This window comes from Rhinopithecus bieti, unplaced genomic scaffold (assembly GCF_001698545.2).
Source record: "Rhinopithecus bieti isolate Rb0 unplaced genomic scaffold, ASM169854v2 scaffold_17275, whole genome shotgun sequence".
Taxonomy (NCBI): domain Eukaryota; kingdom Metazoa; phylum Chordata; class Mammalia; order Primates; family Cercopithecidae; genus Rhinopithecus; species Rhinopithecus bieti.
This window is the reverse complement of record NW_016808908.1, coordinates 300,761-319,576: the sequence shown is the minus strand read 5'-3', so window position 1 is coordinate 319,576 and position 18,816 is coordinate 300,761. Positions and strand designations below refer to the sequence as shown.

General features: G+C 40.6%; 1 protein-coding gene across 7 annotated transcripts in view; it reads right to left on the bottom strand.

Moving 5' to 3' along the window:
• CALD1 (caldesmon 1) overlaps window positions 1–18,816 on the bottom strand; it is a 241,611-nt gene that overhangs the window by 112,027 nt on the left and 110,768 nt on the right. For all 7 annotated transcript variants that reach the window (XM_017887714.1, XM_017887717.1, XM_017887718.1 and 4 more), the window contains exon 3: window positions 2,926–3,037. In XM_017887714.1, the coding sequence (XP_017743203.1) occupies window positions 2,926–2,996 (71 nt within the window). In that variant the 5' untranslated portion in view covers window positions 2,997–3,037. The remainder of the gene's footprint in view (window positions 1–2,925; window positions 3,038–18,816) is intronic.

Sequence of the window (18,816 nt, the reverse complement as noted above, 5' to 3'; positions counted from 1 at the left end):
AAAAAAAAAAAAAAAAAAAAAAAAAGAAAACTATAATATCCCAAAAGAAGTAATACAGACAGAAATGTAAGTTAAACAAGGTTAGGATTAATTTGTATAAGTTTATTTTAGGTTATTCAGGGTACATAAGATTTACTGTGTACATTCCTTTTATGTCTGAATGTAAAAGAATGAAAAAGACAAATTAAAAAAGAAGACAAATTAAAAGAAGACAAATTCTTCCACACGAAACAAAAAAGTCAAAGGAACAAACCATGTAGCTGTGTGGTCAATTCTTAAGCAAAGTCCTGAATCTGAAGAAATTGGGTTTATTCACTCTAATGACAGTATGGCTCTAACTACAGCAATTTAGTTCTGTCACACCTCTGTCAATGATTCCCTGACCCCCTGTTCACATGGAAAGGAAAGAAGCTGACAATGGCAATCTAGCCTGATGCCCAGTGTCTACATCCCCAGTCCTGAGCCTCTCTAGCCACAACTCTATCAGGCCTGCCCCTACACCCTGACCTATCTGCTTTCTGATTCTGTTACACTTTGGTTTACTAGCATGCTCTGAGGTACGTAAAGGCAGGAACCATGTCTACTTCTTTACCACCATTATTTTTCCCATCCTTAGCACACTTAAACCTGGTTAGTGCTTAATAAATAGTTGTTGGATGAAGATATTTTGTAGACTATCATGAGAACCTGAGGTGAAATAACACAGCATTGGAAGGAATAAGAAGTGTGGTTCACTGAGCCCAGCCACTGCCCACAAGACTTCCATGTCCACCATGTTCACTCAGCACTGAGCCTCATACTCTCCCTGGTTCTCTCCCATCTCCCTGGTACATTGTCTTCTTTGATGGTTTCCATTATACCTTGATGATCGCTCACTTTTTCTACACTTGCTTTTTTGGGAATATCCCTTCAGCTTTTATGTACTAGCACTACCATACTGTGTCTGCCCAAATTTATTTCTCTAATAATGATTTCTCTCCCTTTTTGAACAAAGAGTGAAATTTCCTATCTCCACATGCCTTCAGGAAATCTCTTTTTGGATGTGGTTTCTACCTGAAATTAAACACTGCTCCTCTGACCATTCAAGAAGGAAATCCTCCATTTGGGACAAAGCAGAGACTTTCCTTCCAGCTTCTCAGACGTATATTCTTTGGAATCGTCTGTAAGTTCTTTGCTCTCTTAAAAGGTTTGCTAATTCTCCCTCTGTAAAGACTCTCATATTTGATCTTTCTTCATTTCCACACTCACTGACCTGATTCAGGCCCTCATTATCCTATATTCCATACTATCTCTTCCAGTGCTGGTATCCCCATATTCTAGTCCACTGTAGATAAGTTTCTCTAGCATAGTGTCATCACACATAACTCCCTTGTTAAGTCTCTGTCTATTCCTTGTATAGCAAATAGGAACAGCCAAGATATACAAGTCCAGTCCATTTTCCCTCAAACACTCAACAGGTTTCTTGCACCAGGATTCTTATTTCTACTTCTGCACTTTTGCCGGTGTCATTCCTTCACCTAGACAGGCTCCCTTTCCCTCTTCATCGCATCATTACCTCCTCCATGGCTCACCTCCACCAAGAAACTTTCTCTGACTAGTTCCATTGCAGGATGATGACTACCTTTCCTTTTCTTGGCATGATTGTTTAGCTCTGGCTATGCTGCTATGTTGTTTCTTACTTGTTTGGCTAGTGGTAATGGTTAATAATAATAATAGCTATCATTTATGAAAAACTATCATTTACGAAAAACTACTATGTGCTAGGTACCTGACTAGGCTATTTATGAAGCTCAATAATCTTCCCAACAATCACACAGGCTATGTAGATATTATGCCTATTTTATATATATGGCAACTATGGCTTAAAGAGAAAAATCATTTGCTCAGGGCCACACAGCTTGTAAATGGCAGAGCTAGGATTTGAACCAACAGAATGCAGGTATCATCCATAGTGCCTTGTGGACATGTTTAGTCATTTCATGAATGGCGACTGACTCTGGCCGAGTTTATCATAGGCAGTTATTTTATCTTCTGCTTTTGCGTTCTCCATGCAAATAAGTAGAACATAAGAACAATACTTTTCATTATAGGTGTAAGTTTCCACTTTTCTACTTTGGGATCATTAAAGAGTCATCTTTCATCTGTGCATTGGAGTTACTGGGAACAAAATCGATTTGATTTTAAGGTCATTGTTTAACATTTTTCTCTCTGTGAATGCCTCACCTGCTTTCTCAAAAGAACATCTGATTTAAGTCACATCAAATACCACACTGTCCTTTGTTCTGAGGCCTAAAATGTTAGAATATGCATTTATGCTGCAGGTTTTATATGCCAAAGCTTTATCTCCCCAGTTTGACCTCGTAGTCACCACTATAGAGGCCTCACATGACATAAACAGCTTCAAATTACACCCCGAATCTCCTCGGTAACATAGCCCACTATTAACCTGTACTATGCAGATCTGTACACTTTTCTAATAAGAATGAAAATTTTTCACAAGATTCATCGAGGGCTTTTTGCTTTTTTTTTTTTTAGATTGAAGACTCTCATTTCCTAAATGGTTCCAATATTCAATACTCGGCATTTTTCTGTCATTTCTTATTATATAAGCTTTTTAAACCTTCACTCACACATTACTTTTGTCATTTAAGACATTCCAATGTGAAAGGTATTGATTAAATGCAATTATCAATATGCAATTATCAATTGATTCCTCTCAAATTTCTCTTTTTCTTGATCCTTGTTTGTTTTCCTTTTTTAAATGCTAAATTTAGAGTCTCAGCAGAAAAATTTTCCATAACTACTTTTGCGAACAGTTTGGTGTGCAATATGACCACATTTGGCCTCTCAGAGGGATGGTCTTTGAGGCCTGAAACCAACGTTGTTAATAAGGGAATACAAGTATTTTTCACCCTAGATCCTTACCTTTCTGCTTCGAGTCGCATCTCCTCCCTCTTTTGCCTTCTAAGTTCTCTGCGACGTTCAAAATCATCCATGGTGTGATTTCAGGTTCAGGGAGACCAGATGACGTCTGGACCTGAAGGAGAGGAGGTAGAGTCAATATCATAGATAACTCAGTGTGTTACCTCTCTTTCAGTCACTGTGGACCCTCTTTCCCATTTGCCATTCTCCTGATTTTTCTTTACTCTTAGAAAGCTGATAAGGTAGCCAGTGATCAATTTCTGACTCCTGAGCCAAGTTAAATTCAGTCTCATTCATGAATCTCTCAGAGACAAATAAGTAAGATCCCAAGATTATATACTCTTTTAAAAAGACCTCAGGAGACAGAGAGGTTTTGAAGACTTGAAATATTGGTAGAATCACTTGAAATTCTACTGAATGATTTTGTTCTTTGTAACTTGCTGAACCCCAGACCAAAGTTATGAAAAAGTGAACAAAGAAGGAGGAAAACAGGAATGATAAACAGAAAAGAAAAGTGGCAAGAAGAGGAATATGTAGGAAGTAGGAGAAAAGTGAAAGCGAGAAATAAAATAATACAGTATCTAGGCATATAATGTGCATATTCTCAAAGAAGCATCAGGATTTTAATAAAGACTGCAGCAGTAACATCATGAATAAACATCATGAAGCAACATTTTTAAAAGCAGTTAAGAGGTGATCAAGCTGTTTTCCAAGTTCTAAAATCACTGCTCTTTCTACGGATGTAACCCAACCATGTTACCCTTTCCTACCTCCTCTGTGATGGTTTTAATTCCGGAAAGACCTTCCCCTTCCAACTCTTTAAATGAGGAGCCCGTTTCCTCTGCGTTTTTGTGCCATGGAGTCAAGTATTCCAGAATTCCCCTGCAGCCCCAAACCCAAAATGACTACCAGAAAGGGGAAGCGGGCTCTTTTGTCCTCGCTTTGTTTACAGAGCTGTCAGTGGTTAGTTAAACTCGGCCTGGAATCTGGCATTTAAGGCCTGCTTGAAGATTGTTTCCTGTGCGGAACGGGAGGCCTCCACTTCCTCTGGAATCCTAGACTCTCTGCTGCACTCGAATCACAAAAATATTTTCCAGCCCTTTCTGTGCACATGAGACAAGCCATTTGCCCTGTGTGAAAAAATAAGGAGCTGTGCAAAACCTAAAGCCATCATACCTGAAGGCATCTTTGTTTGAAGGAGCAAAAAACAAAACTTAGATTTTGAAGCCAAGTTCAGAAACCTTCTTAAATAAATTGTCCAATTCTTTTATTTTCAAATGTTTTTTCCCCTCTTAAAAAATCCCACAAAACAAAATAAAAGCTCAGCCAACAAAAGCAAAACTATACAATGTTTGAATTTTCCCCTTTTATCGTCTAAGGTGTTATTGTTGCTTATAAATCTTTAGAAATTCAAATCTTGGTGTTTATTGGGAGTTTTAAATTTTTGGTGTTTCTCTATCTTACTCTTACCAAGAGTACTTCCTGAGGCTTTGCTAGCTGGGAAAGAAACAACTCATTTTCTTTCTTATTATTTCATCGACCATAAAGAAATTTTGCTACACTTTCCAATCTAGTCTACAATTATCAGAATGGAAAAAGAAAAAGTGATTTGAGAGTTCCCTAAGAGGCCATCCGTGGGCCCTTCTCCCTGGGGTAGGCTCCTGTTCTGACCACAGGGCAGGAGTGTGTGAGGACAGCCCTGTGGACAGTAGGGTCTAAACTCGTGGACTCAAATGCCAGGTGTAGTGGGAGAGTAGACTCTTCTCTTCCTTCAGTGTGGTCTTCTGTTGCATATAAAGTGCCCCTTGTATAACTTTAGCAATAGCAAACAGACATGGGAAAAAGAGGTCCATCTATAAGCAAACAATTTTACGTTTTAAAATTTATCCAAGTAGCTTGAAGAGCATCCTCTAAGCCTCTGTCTGGTTTCTGCTCCTACCTCATCAAATTTAAGCAGTCATTCTGGCTGTTTGTCAGCAACAGTGGTTCTCAGCCTATACCTCTGGTGGAGGTGCTAATGAGCAGTGAAATAAATATCTCCAAGCAGGCTGGAGAGGTACATGGTCTGCAGAGCCCGGCAGTGTCTTGGAATACTTAGAGGGAAGTGAAACTAACATCGTGAGGTCACTTCTGCTGGCCATCCTCACTGGCTCTCAACCCACGCAAATTCTTTTTCTCCTACCCATTCTCTTCTCCCACTTCTCACCTTCTCTTGCTTACTTGGGCACTTTTTCCTTCCCAGCCATAGAAAAACTACATGTCATTTGAGTGTTGCTGAGTATGTATGTGGAGGCACCCAGAGGGAGAGAGAGAGTGTGTGTGCCATTTCCTACACACCAGTGCTTTTCTAGGTGAGGCTTGGTGCACATGAGTGGGTGTAGCTTAGAGGAAAGCACAAAACCACATCTGTGTACCATGTGGTATGACTCTTAGTGGTGTGTGTGTGTGTGGTGTGTGTGTCTTGTGTATGGGAGAGAGAAGGTGTATGTGTTTATGAAAATTGTTCTCAGTATCAACCCAGGATGGGGCTGGAGATCCTCCTTCATGCCTGCACCCTTATATCACAGAGCTTTCCAGCCCTTCTCTAGCATCTTTCCTTTGTAAGAGGAGCCATGTCTAGGTAGAATGGTAAGTGATTTTTTTTTTTTCTCTTCTATGTCCCCAGGCAGTAATCCCTCATTTCCTGCCCTACCCCTACTCAGTGCTGAATTCTTTTCAGCAACATTGGTTAGGAAACAAACTCTCAACCAATGAAGGGATGAAAAGTCAAGACAGGGAGATTCCATCAGTCGAGACGCTCTGGGTGTCACAAATAGTGTGAAAGAGCTAAGTATTGATGTTTGTGACAGATGGGTTCTTGGAGAGTTTTATGAAAATCTAAATTTTTTGCTCGAGGGGGGATTGTGGTCATGCTATAGAAAGATTTACTGAGGTGGCTTCTTTCGTAAAGAGGGGAAAAACAAAAACCTTAACAGAGGCAGATAAGTCATCACCTATGGACATGTCTGTGTTTTCAATATGGGTTCTCATAGATGGGATTTTCTTTTAAAACAGGGCCTGCCTACACTGCCATGATTAAGAAATAAGTCAGTGTTAAAGGTTTCAGGCCAGATGCAGTGGTTCATGCCGGTAATCCCAACACTTTGGGAGGCCGAGGTGGGAGGATCACTTGAGGTCAGGAGTTCGAGACCAGCCTGGCCAACATGGTGAAACCCCATCTTCACTAAAAACACAACAAATTAGCTGGGTGTGGTGGCAGATTACTGTAATCCTAGCTACTTGGGAGACTGAGGCAGGAGAATCACTTGAACCCATGAGGTGGAGTTTGCAGTGAGCTGAGATTGGGCCACTTCACTCCAGCCTGAGCGACAGAGCGAGACTCCATCTCAAAAAAAAAAGGAAAGAAAAAAGATTTCAATCACTGAACATACTGCCCTTCCTTTTTTTTTCTTTTTTTGAAATGGAGTTTCACTCTTGTCACCCAAACTGGAGTGCAATGACGCGATCTCGGCTCACTGCAACCTCTGCCTCCCACGTTTGAGAAATTCTCCTGCCTCAGCCTCCTGAGTCCCTGGGATTACAGGTGTACACCACCACGCCCGGCTAATTTTGTTATTTTTAGTAGAGACGGGGTTTCACCACGTTGGCCAGGCTGGTCTCGAACTCCTGACCTCAGGTGATCCTCCTACCTCAGCCTCCCAAAGTGCTGGGATTATAGGCATAAGCCACCGCGCCTGGCCTGCCCTTCTTTTTGAACAAAGCCACAAGCCTGCGGCCCAGGGGATTGGCACGATGTGACAAGAGGTGTGTCCTGCATCTTACCATCATGCCAGGGCTTCCGGGACTTTCCTCTCTTTCCTTTCTTTCCTCCTTGCTTTTTTTTCTCTGCCTCTTTTCAAAGGCGGAATATTGATTGGTATTTCTTCTGACATTAAAACATTTTTCTCTTTCTTTGTCACTTTTTTTTCTTCTCTATATCTCACCCTATGTTGGAAATTAAAGTATGTTTATTAAAACTAATTTATGGCTATTTTTCTTTAAAAATTTAGTTCAATAGCTAATGTGCATCTTTCAACCAAGAAATTTATTATGTTTTATATTCACAAAGTTTTGCTGTTTTCTTTTCCCTCTATGGGCATGTGGCCCTCAGTATAGATATTTCCTGTGACGCCTTTACAAGGAGAACTAGTAAGTTTCTGCTTTTGTTTGGGTCAGGGTTGGTGGCAGATAAGCCATGTTAGGTGTGTGTGGGTGTACTCACCTGTGCATGTGCACATGTGTAAATTCAGTCAAGGCAGGAGATGTTTGTGAGCAGGTGACTTTCTAACCCAGCACTCAACACTTAGGGACAAAGCCATATGGAAGAAGCTAAGTCTTATCTACTTTTTGGGCAGTGCCAATATTGGTTTGGAATGCAAGAAGAATACTGTTGTATCAGGGACACTGAATAAGTTAATGCAGCATCCAAAGGGAACTAACATTTATTGAATATGTACTATGTGGCAGGCCATTTTTTAAGCCTTTAACGTTTTAATGAATAGACTTTATTGCTTAGAGCAGGAAAAAAGCGAGTAGAGAGTACAAAGTTCCCATATATTCCCCCCTCCCCAACTCCTGCCCACATTTTCTCCTGCATTTGGAGATAGAGTCTTTGCAGATGTAGTCAAGATGAGGTGATTAGGGTGGTCCCTTATCCAATATAATGGTGTCCTTATGAAAAGGGGAAATTTGGCACAGAGACAAACACACACAGAGAGGAGATAATGTGAAGGCATGGTGAGATGCCATGAGAAAATGGAGACAAGGAAGACCTAAGGTTTTCACCAGAAAGCTGGGAAAGAGAAATGGGGCAAACCGTTCCCCAGTGCATTCAGAGGGAGCGTGGCCATGCTGACACCTCCATTTCAAACTTCAGCTCTCCATAACAGTGGGACAAGAAATTACTGTTATTCTAAACCAACTAGTGTGTGGTACTTTGTTATGGTAGCCCTAGGAAACTATTAGGAACATCTTGCAGTAGTGTGGTACATTTGTTCCAATTGACAAACCAATATTCATGCATATTATTAACTAAAGTTCATAGTTTACATTAAGGTTCACTCTTTGTTGTACAGTTTCAAAGGTTTCACCAAATACCGAATGTCACGTATTCACCATAGTAGCCTCATACAGAATAGTTTCACTGCCCTAAAAATCCCACCTGCTCTACTCGTTCATCCTTTCCCTTTCCTTACTCCCAAATTCTGGCAACCACTGATGTTTTTATGTCTCTACAGCTTTGGCTTTTCCAGAATATCATACAGTTGGAATCATACAGTATGTCTGTAGCCTTTTCTGATTGGCATATTCTACTTAACAATACACATTTAAGTTTCCTTCAAGTCTTTTCATGGCTGGTAGCTCTGCTGGGCCATTAAAATATATGTAATTTTACTTTATCTGGGTAACAAATCTGTGAGGTAGCTAGTATAATTCCCATCTTATGGAATTTCAAAGTGTATGCTCTTAACCACTATAATAGGACTAATCCACTGTTTCTCTCTAGGATTTGTTTTCCATTTCAGGGAACAAACAAGAGTGCCCCAAAGAAGTTCTGAGAGGACTATTATCACTGATTGCCACATTGATTCATTGGATCATATAACCTTAGGTAAGAAATAATCCTAAAAATTACCTGTGCCTTCAGTTTACAACCTGTTTGGTTTAAATCATAGAATTATCAAGTCACAAAAGATCTCAACTGAATTAGCCTTCCAAATGCTTATTTCATCTCTGTTAATTTATTGTTAGGGCTTTGTAAAATTCATAACTCAGGATGGCTGTATCCTCGACAGCATCATTGCATACTCTTCTTCGGTATCTTAGTTTCTTCTCTTATATTGCACTTTCTTCATTACACATCTTTCTCCTCTAACCCACTATATTCTCATTCACAACATCATCATTTCTCTGCTCTTGCAAGGAACTCTAGTCTTGGAACACTCAAAACCATTATTAGACAGGTCCTCTCTGACTAGTCTTCATTTTGCACCCACTGTAAATTTCATGATTCAGCTGCCTCGATGAGGTCTCACAAAAGCATTTATAAAATCAATATTCAATAAATATTTACCAAACAGCTACTATGTGCCGGGTACTGTTCTAGACACTGGGATATAACAGTGAACAAGACAGAAAAGGTCTTTGCCTCCCTGGAATTGATAGTTCAGACTTTTTTGCTTCTTTAAACTTCCACCAGGCTTATCACACTCATCTTCAACCTTGGACCATACCCATCACCTGCTTTCTGTTTTGTGTTCTTGAGATTCAGTGCTTTGTGGGAGAAAGGGTGCATGTTGTGTCTATCCTAAAGATTTGCATTCATTTCAGTTGTGCCATCGCTGCAACTCAGTGATGTTTCTCTTCATCCTACAGGTATTGGGGGATTTCTGGGTATAACATACTCCAGCAGATTTCCTACCTCTGATCTGCAATGATCATCACTCACCTTGACCCTTTAACTGTTTTCCTCCCTTGGCAAATAGTGACCTGGAATGAGACCTAGGAGACTGAAACTGAAGCTCTATGAGCTTTGTTTCTCTATAAAGTGAGCTGGTTGGAGAGATAATATTCAAAGTTTCATCTTACTCCACATAATAATACTATGAACGTATACCTGCTTGAGCCAGCAAAGCTGGAGGTATCACGCGTGACATATCTATGCTTCTTCCTCCTTCCCAGATGTAAATGTCTTGAGTATCTAAGTCTGTTCTCATTTAATTGTTTGATCTAGAAACCATTAACCTTCCTTTCAAGCTGATCATACCACAGCATCTTAGATAAAAAATATTTTATTACCTCTCAAATATGTCTTACAACTTTCTACCTCTACATTTTTACTCATTCTTTTTAATCCACATCTTCACTATCCATATTTTTATTCAATCATGAATTTCGAGCTCAAATTTTACTTCCCTCATGATACCCTTTCCTGAGAACCCTAGCTTAAGTGTGACAATTCCCTCCTTGAATGTCTATAATTCATTTTGATAACCAATAACACATTGTCGGCTGCAGCTCATCAATTGTTCTCTTTCACTAATCTTTAAATATATGTATTAATATTTTACTTTCCATATGCTTTTGTTCTTAAGGCCACTTATGAAAAGATATAGTCTTTTAAAAAATTTTTCCACAATGGGGACAGAGTAGGCACTCAGAAATTGTAGCCAATTTGAGCCACTGGATTTTTATTCTAGATTTTACCATTCTGAGTATGGAAAATGTAATTCAAGCCAATTCATCTCTCTGTACTTTATTGACTGATCAGTGTTTACAAAGTGAATCAAAGACCTTGGTAATTGACTATGTATAAATCTCAAAAATTATATAAACCCACATTTGCAGTAGTTACACAGTAAATCTGGCAGCACTTTCTTTCCGACTGTACAAAATGAACTTTTGTCCTTTTCGAAAAAATCAATTTATCAACCCACTTTGCTCTTTTCTGAACTGAATGGTTCATTTGGGATTCGAAAACCAAATACACAAATGGATTATAATGTACAGTTTACGCTTAACTTTAGCTCAACCTTCACCATCTTGTTCCAAAAATCTGTGCTACTTTAAAAAAACACGTGCATTTACCAAGGCAGGTCTGTCAAGAACAGCAGCATAGAAATAAGAATGAATACAATCAACCTGAGGCACGTTGTCCTTTCAAGGTGTTTCTTTTCTCTAATCAGTGGAATCCAAAACATAAAGCCCTACTAAGGGCAGGTTAACAGGTTATGACCTGTTTTTCCCTTGCCTTCCCTGCATAATCTTTTAGTATTACCATTTCTCTATTTGTACTTCTCCACTAGCAAACAGAAGACCTGGCATTATTAAAGCCAATGTCTTTATGCCCTCTCTTTCACCTTCTGAGTAGCAGACAGTTTGGGTAGTTTAGATTTGTGAAATGATGGTTTTTGTATATACTAACATCAACACTTAGGAAGACACCATGTTTAGGGACTTTAGGTTGCATCTTCCAGTGTTATCACAAATAAAACCACCTTAATTTGGAGCACTTTATATTTTTCAAAACTTTATGGTTATCGTTATTTGATCCTCTCAGGTAAGAAGAATCAATTCAACCCCATTTAAAGAAAGGAGACTGAGACATATAAAGCTTTGACGTTAGCTCCTTAACCACTACAAATCAGTGGAAAACCAGGATTGGCATTTAGACTAATTTCTAAACCAACTTGAAAGTTGCTTAGAAGAGTGAAGAGAAGTGAAAATGTGCGACATGACTTCTGTTTTCTTTTCAAGCATTTAAATACTTTTCCTTGATGAACTCAAGGAGAATTAGGCTGAAAGACAGAGTTTAATGCTAAATCAGAATAGGCATGCTGCTCTTCTGGCCCCTAGAGAAGAGCAAATGACATAAGTGTAAACCCTAAGGCAAAGTGGAAATTCTCCACTAACTTGTGTCCATGTGAGAAAAAATGCATAGACTTGCTACAAATATGTAAAGATGCTTTCTAAATGGATGCCTGACCAACAGAGGCATTCACAATATTTTTTTTTTTTTTTTTTTTTGAGACAGAGTCTAGCTCTGTCGCCCAGGCTGGAGTGCAGTGGCGCGATCTCGGCTCACTGCAAGCTCCGCCTCCCGGGTTTACGCCATTCTCCTGCCTCAGCCTCCCGAGTAGCTGGGACTACAGGCGCCCGCCTCGTCGCCCGGCTAGTTTTTTGTATTTTTTTTTTTTTAGTAGAGACGGGGTTTCACCGTGTAGACCAGAATGGTCTCGATCTCCTGACCTCGTAATCCACCCGTCTCGGCCTCCCAAAGTGCTGAGATTACAGGCTTGAGCCACCGCGCCCGGCCGGCATTCACAATATTATCACACATAATTCAGATGCAGGGAGGGCCAGCTCCAGCAGAACTACCCAAAAATGGGGGTGCCTGGAAAGGGCAGATCCCTGTCTCTGAAAAAAGCCAGGGAGAAGTGAAGTGGCCATCTGTTTAGGGTTATGGTGAAAATATGTTTTTTAAGATTCTAAGGCTATGCTGTCCAATATGGTAGCCACCAGCCATGAGGTCATTTAAATTTAATTGAAAATAAATAAAGGTTAAAATTCAGTTTCACCAGTCCCATTTCAAAAGCTCAGTGGCCATTATGTGGTTAGTGGCCCCCATATAAGATGGTACAGAGAACATTTTCACCACTGCAGAAAGTTCTATTGGACAGCCCTGCTATAAGATCTTCCAACTTCTGGCTGGGCATGGTGGCTCACACCTGTGATCCCAGCACTTTGGGAGGCCAAGGCAGGTGGATCACGAGGTCAGGGGATCGAGACCATCCTGGCCAACATGGTGAAACCCTGTCTCTACTCAAATTACAAAAATTAGCTGGGTGTGGTGGTACGCGCCTGTAGTCCCAGCTACTCAAGAGGCTGAGGCAGGAGAATCACTTGAACCCAGGAGGTGGAAGTTGCAGTGAGCCGAGGTCACACCACTGCACTCCACCCTGGCGACAGAACAAGACTTTCTCAGGAAAAACAAAAAATAGATCTTCCAACTCCTAATATGAAGTGATTGTACTGAGTGAAGTAATGCTATGCACTTCAGAGACATGAAGGTAAGTTAGACATGGTCTCTGTTTTCAAAGACCTTACAATCTCATAGAAAAGATATGATAAGGTGTGGGTGTTATATAGGGCAACATCTCAAAGCATGGCTGTGCTAATTCCCTCACTGATACTCTCTCCATTTTCCTGTGGAGGCTCTTTGGATGGGGGCAATCTTGCTGTGACTGGGCACTTGCAACTGAGGAAAGTAAAATGCTTGGCAAATGCAAAAGAAACTGAGACACTGGCTGAAGAAAGATCACACTTCAAGTTAAGTAACAAGGCCCAAGAGTGGTTCACATGGAATGAAAGTTCAGAAACTATGGGTCTTTCCCAATTGTAAACATTCTGCAGAGATCACCATATTTTACATAAAAGTAGTTTAATTTGTGCATGACCGTCTGGACTTGCTGAACTACTCATCTAAAAAAAAAAAAAAGTCAGCAAGTCATTTGCCTGCTTTTTGTGACTGGTTTGCTCAACTAACACTTCCAGTTTAGTGATCAAAAACCACATACAGAGCCTTGGCCAGCTATCTTGCTAATATAAAGTAGGAGAGCTTAGATGGCAGGATGCAAATCCATTTATATTGCTGAAAACAATTCAAAGGTGTGTTCTAGAGGTGCTTTGTTAATAGCAGTATTTTTGTGAAGGACAAGCTGTTATTGATCAGGGACTAATTACTCTCTAGTGAATTATTTGACGTCTATTCATCATGATCATCAGGTGTGTCTACTGTATTCTGGAAGTGCAAAGCAGGTTAAAAACTATCTTCTAGAAGTTTATAATCCAAGGTGGAAAGCTTCGAAACCCAACTAAAGGACATTATCTGCTATGTCCCTTGGACGTAATAGACATATAATTTAAGCATATACATTTACAGATAAATAATAAGTTGAAAGATTGATTCCTCTTTCTTTACATTTAGATGGTAATTTAGATAGTAATGAGTCATTTCGATAGTAGTTTCACTTATTTGTTAGTTTGGGGATACGTGGACTTTTCCTCAGGTAGGAAATGGCTCACAGTTGGGGCCTGCTTAAGAATAGCACAAAACCATAGGATCTTTGAACAAGTGACCCAGTAACCTGAGTTTGTACTGATACCCATATTGTATTTCTATTGGAGCACTTAGTCTATAGCTTGTATTTTAATTACCAAATACATATTTGTCTTCTGTAAAAGGCTGTTATATCATAGAAGTAATTCCTCTCTTTCGTGATTCCTCAAAGTTCTTAACCGACTATTTTTCTTATACTCAGCATTAGGCTCACACTTGTTCAGTTGGAACAGATGCCAGGGCAGTGCTTATTTGTTGAACTTAGTTGTTAAACGAATGAACTTGGCTAAGATGTTATCAAAAGGCAGTGTCTCTGGCTGAGCTCTTAGTAACCTTGGAAATGGTGGTGGTTTACTATGGAACTCTATTTTACATTTTGATTTGTAGTTGTGGTTGTTTTTCTCTAGTGGAAAAGAACTTGGTCTTAGACATTTCGGTTTCAGGAAGAGGAGTATTAGGCATTTAACCGAGGGAATAGGTTTGTTCTTGGATGTTGAAAGAAAAAGAAGACATGATGAATAAGAAAAGAAGAGAATCAGAATTCAGCCGATATACTTCAAATTTCCGCAGCCTTTGGAAAGTCCTTGCTACTCCTCCATCATAATTAGAAAACACTGACATTCAGAGCCAATTTAAATGTTTCCATCAGTCTGAAAAAAGTGTTGCCTGATTGTGCTCTCTAACCATGCTCAGTAATTAGAAACATAAGGCAGCGTTCTGGAGGTTTGCTTGGGACCCTACCCTTCCCAGGGCTCGGGTGGCAACCCATTGGCTACGGGACTTTTATCTTTTCTCACCATCTCTTAGGAGCCCCAGCCCAGATCACAGGAAAAGTGTGAGGTTGCCATGGGCATTCCTGGAAAAACTAGAAACTTCCGGCGCCACTTTAGACTTTAAGATACACAGAAGAAGCTCACTCTGCCTGCCTGTTTCCTCGCTAAAGCACTATAGCTCTGTACTATATGTGGAAGGCAACAGTTCAAGGATTCAAACCAAAAGAGGCAAAAGGAGGATCTTCGTGACAACCAGCTTGAAATGGCATCCTTGCTCGCTTCTTAGAACAAGAAAGCTGTTCCAGCAGCTGATGTTAGAGTTCCTCACACTCTTGCTGAAAAACCTATACTTTGCAGAGTGTAGGATTAGAATACAATCTAAGAAGCAGCAGCAACAGCTTTCTACTTCTGACAATATCTACAAAGAAAATGGAAAAACACTTGTAATCAAGGATTTCAACTCGACAGTTACCTAGCTTGTCAAATTAAAACATGTGGCAACCACCTGCTGAATATCTTGAAAGAATGATACTTTCTTGTTTCTCTCCCTGACTTAAAATCTCTTTGGAGTACATTTGCAATTCCTAATTTTTCACACTTAAACAAAAGCTGTCCACACTACGTTTAAAGATGACTAAGCAATTTTGTATTAAGTAACCAAAGAGCACCCTGCCAATTTTGGAATAATTAAGTTTCTGCAGCCTAATATAAACAGTTCCAAGAACTACATGCGGCCTACCAAAAGTATATATTACAAGTAGTCAACCCTGTGGCCAGCTGGCAGACAGATCAACATATTAAAGTAGAATTGTTCAGAATTTGGAGTATTATTTTTCTTTTCTCCCAGTATTTTTTCTGCATCCAACTTTGTTTCTTTGGGAATGTTTTCAAATACACAAAGCAAGAAACTATTGTGGGATTGCACCTCTTGTAAACGAATGAGCATTTCTCTTGAGATCCTTTGGAATGCACCTATCATTCCCATTTCAATTCCATCTACACAGGCAGCCAAAGAAAAATGGAGCAAATGAATCCACCTTCGTACCCCTCAAGTGAAAGCATTCATATTTTGCTTGATCACCAGAAAGATCTGCATTGGCTACTGGACAAGTGAATGTGGATATTAAGCCATAGGTCTGTTGAGTACCAAAACACCTTTCTGACCCTAGATCCTTGCACTGTGCATTAGTCTGCTCTTGCAGTGCTCTAAAGAACTATCTGAGGCTGTGTAATTTATAAAGAAAGAGTTAATTGGCTCATTATTCTGCAGACTGTATAAGTAACATGGCTGGGGAGGCCTCAGGAGACTTTCTTTTTTTTTTTTTTGAGATGGAGTCTTGCTCTGTCGCCCAGACTGGAGTGCAGTGGCATGATCTCGGCTCACTGCAAGCTCCCCTTCCTGGGTTCACGCCACTCTCCTGCCTCAGCCTCCTGAGTACAGGTGTGTGCCACCACGCCCAGCTAATTTTTTTTGTATTTTTAGTAGAGATGGGGTTTGACTGTGTTAGCCAGGATGGGCTCTATCTCCTGACCTCGTGATCCGCCTGCCTCAGCCTCCCTAAGTGCTGGGATTATAGGCGTGAGCCACGATGCCTGGCCGGCCTCAGGAGACTTTCAATCATTGTAGAAGGCAAACAGGAAGCAGGCATGCCTGACATGGCCGAGTAGGAGGAAGAAAGAGCAGGGGAGGTGCTGTACACTTTTAAACAGCCTTATCTTGTGAGAACTCACTCCGTATCAGGAGAACAGCAAGGGGGAAATCCTTCCCCATGATCCAGTCGCCTCCCACCAGGCCCCTCCTCCAACAATGGGGATCACAATTTGACATGAGATTTCGCAGGGACACAAATCCAAACCATATCACACTGCCTTTACCAGATAGCTTCGTGGGCCAGAATTACTTGCTAATAAGGCTAAAGTCACAGATTTATCCCACCAGGAATGAGTTACTCATTTGAGGGGAAAAAATCCTAAACTACGGCCCTGTGCTATGACATTAATCCTGGCCAGCTATATGTCAGATGTAGCTGACCACCTTAAATCGAGAAAATAGAGATAGTTTAGCCTATCCCGCCGTGACCTTCAGTAGTGTGTATGGCCAAATGAATGTGAGTGTGTCATCACACAAAAGGCCCGTACATATTCAGCTGCCTTATAAGTCCTGTCGTCTTCTGCATTATATTTAAATTCAGATGCAGTCAAGAGCGGCTGAGACTCTATAACTATCATCCCAATGAGAACTTTAATAAAAACATTCAATGGCGATCATTAAAAAGTCAGGAAACAACAGATGCTGGAGACCGTGTGGAGAAATAGGAACGCTTTTACACTGTTGGTGGGAGTGTAAATTAGTTCAACCATTGTGGAAGACAGTGTGGCAATTCCTCAAGGACTTAGAACTAGAAATACCATTTGGACCCAGCAATCCCATTACTGGGTGTCATACCCAAAGGATTATAAATCCATTTTCTCCTATAAAGACACATGCACTCATGTTTATTGCAGCACTATTCACAATAGAAAGCTTGGAACCAACCCCAATGTCCACCAATGATAGACTGGATAAAACAAAATTGTGGAATATACACCATGGAAATATACACGCCATAAAAAGGATGAGTTAAGTCCTTTGCAGGGACATCGATGAAGCTGGAAACCTCAATTCTCGGCAAACTACACAAGAACGAAAACCAAAACACCACATGTATTAATCAATAAGTGGAAGTTGAACAATGAGAACACATGCGACACAGGAGAGTGGAACATCACACACTGGGACCTGTTTGGGGGTGGGGGGCTAGGGGTAGGGATGCATTAGGAGAAATCCTAATGTAGGTGATGGGTTGATGAGGTGCATGTAAACCACCATGGCACGTGATATACCTATGTAACAAACCTGCACATTCTGCACATGTACCCCAGAACTTAAAGTATAATAAAAATAAGTAAAATAATTCAATAAATGTTTATGAAATATTATTCATGTACTAGCTACCTTGCTTAGTGTAGGATATAAGATGTGAATGCAACTATTCTGCCCTCAAGATGCTTGTAGCCTGATGGTGGGAGACGGGCAATCAACAAATAAAATACCAACATTAGGATAATGTCAAGAAGAAACCAAAAAAGAAGAAAAAAGAAGCTGCTATGAGAGAGAACTACAAACGATCTAATGGTTTCCTATGTGTTAGAATAAGATCTGGGGTGGCTGTGGCCAGGCGCGGTGGCTCAAGCTTGTAATCCCGCACTTGGAGCCGAGATGGGCGGGATACGAGGTCAGGAGATCAAGACCATCCTGGCTAACACGAAGAAACCCCGTCTCTACTAAAAAAAAATACAGAAAACTAGGCTGGGCGATGGTGGCGGGCACCTGTAGTCCAGCTACATCGGAAGTGAGGCAGGAGGAATGGGCGTAAACCCGGCAAGGCGGAGCTTGCAGTGAGCTGAGGATCCGGGCACTGCACTCCAGCTGGGCGACCAGGCGGAGACTCCGTCTCAAAAAAAAAAAAAAAAAGATCTGGGCGGTAATCACTTTTTCCAAAAGGAATGACATTAATATATATACAGACATGAATTCATACAGGGAACATAAATTTATCAGACTGGAGTTTGTATTCATTCAATAAATTAAATTGACATCGGGAACGTGCCAGACATTCTCTCCCCTACCTGCAGATAAATATAATTCCTTTCCACTTCTCTCTCCTAAATTGGTGGGTGAGGAGAAAAGCAACTATTCAGATTTGAGGGATGGTGAACTAGTCTCACCCACTTCTTTCCCACTTCAGGTCCTACATAAGTTACATAAAAATAATGATCCATCAGAAGCTGTTGCCAGAATTCATGCAGACCCAGGGAATCCACATTAAGACATTAGCTTCACGCAGCTAAGGTGGGAGGCACGAAAGAGAGCATCTTTCTAGACCCATCCAGCTCCGTGAACTTCCGACAATAAAAACATGGTTCTAACCCATCATCAAGCAGAAATATGCTGATTTAAACAAAGCTGGTCCACCGTATTTTTCAAATGCTGGTGCTTGATTCCAAGAAACAAACAGTCCATAATAAATTTATCCCAGTGGCAGAACATCTCACAACCAGCTTTTCCACTTTGAATACCACAAACAGACCTTTTATTTGTTGACACACAGCCCCTGGACGTTCATGAAAACAAGATGTTCTCTTGCTGCTTTTTAAGTTAAACAGATTTAAGTCAAGGTCTCAGCTCTCAGCCGAATTTTAAAACAGATGTTACATAGCAAAAGGCTGCACTGACCCCAGCAACAAGAGGCTATTTCACTTGAACTTGGATATTCTTTGTCAGCAGGAGAAGTGATCAAAGGTGCTTTAAACTGGAGGCAGAAGCAGCCCAGGGTTTACTACTGTCTCCATTCAGTGACTGCCTAGAAGGTCTGGGAAGCTGTTGGGTATTCGGGACTCTTGTTTTGGGAATAAATGTGGCTG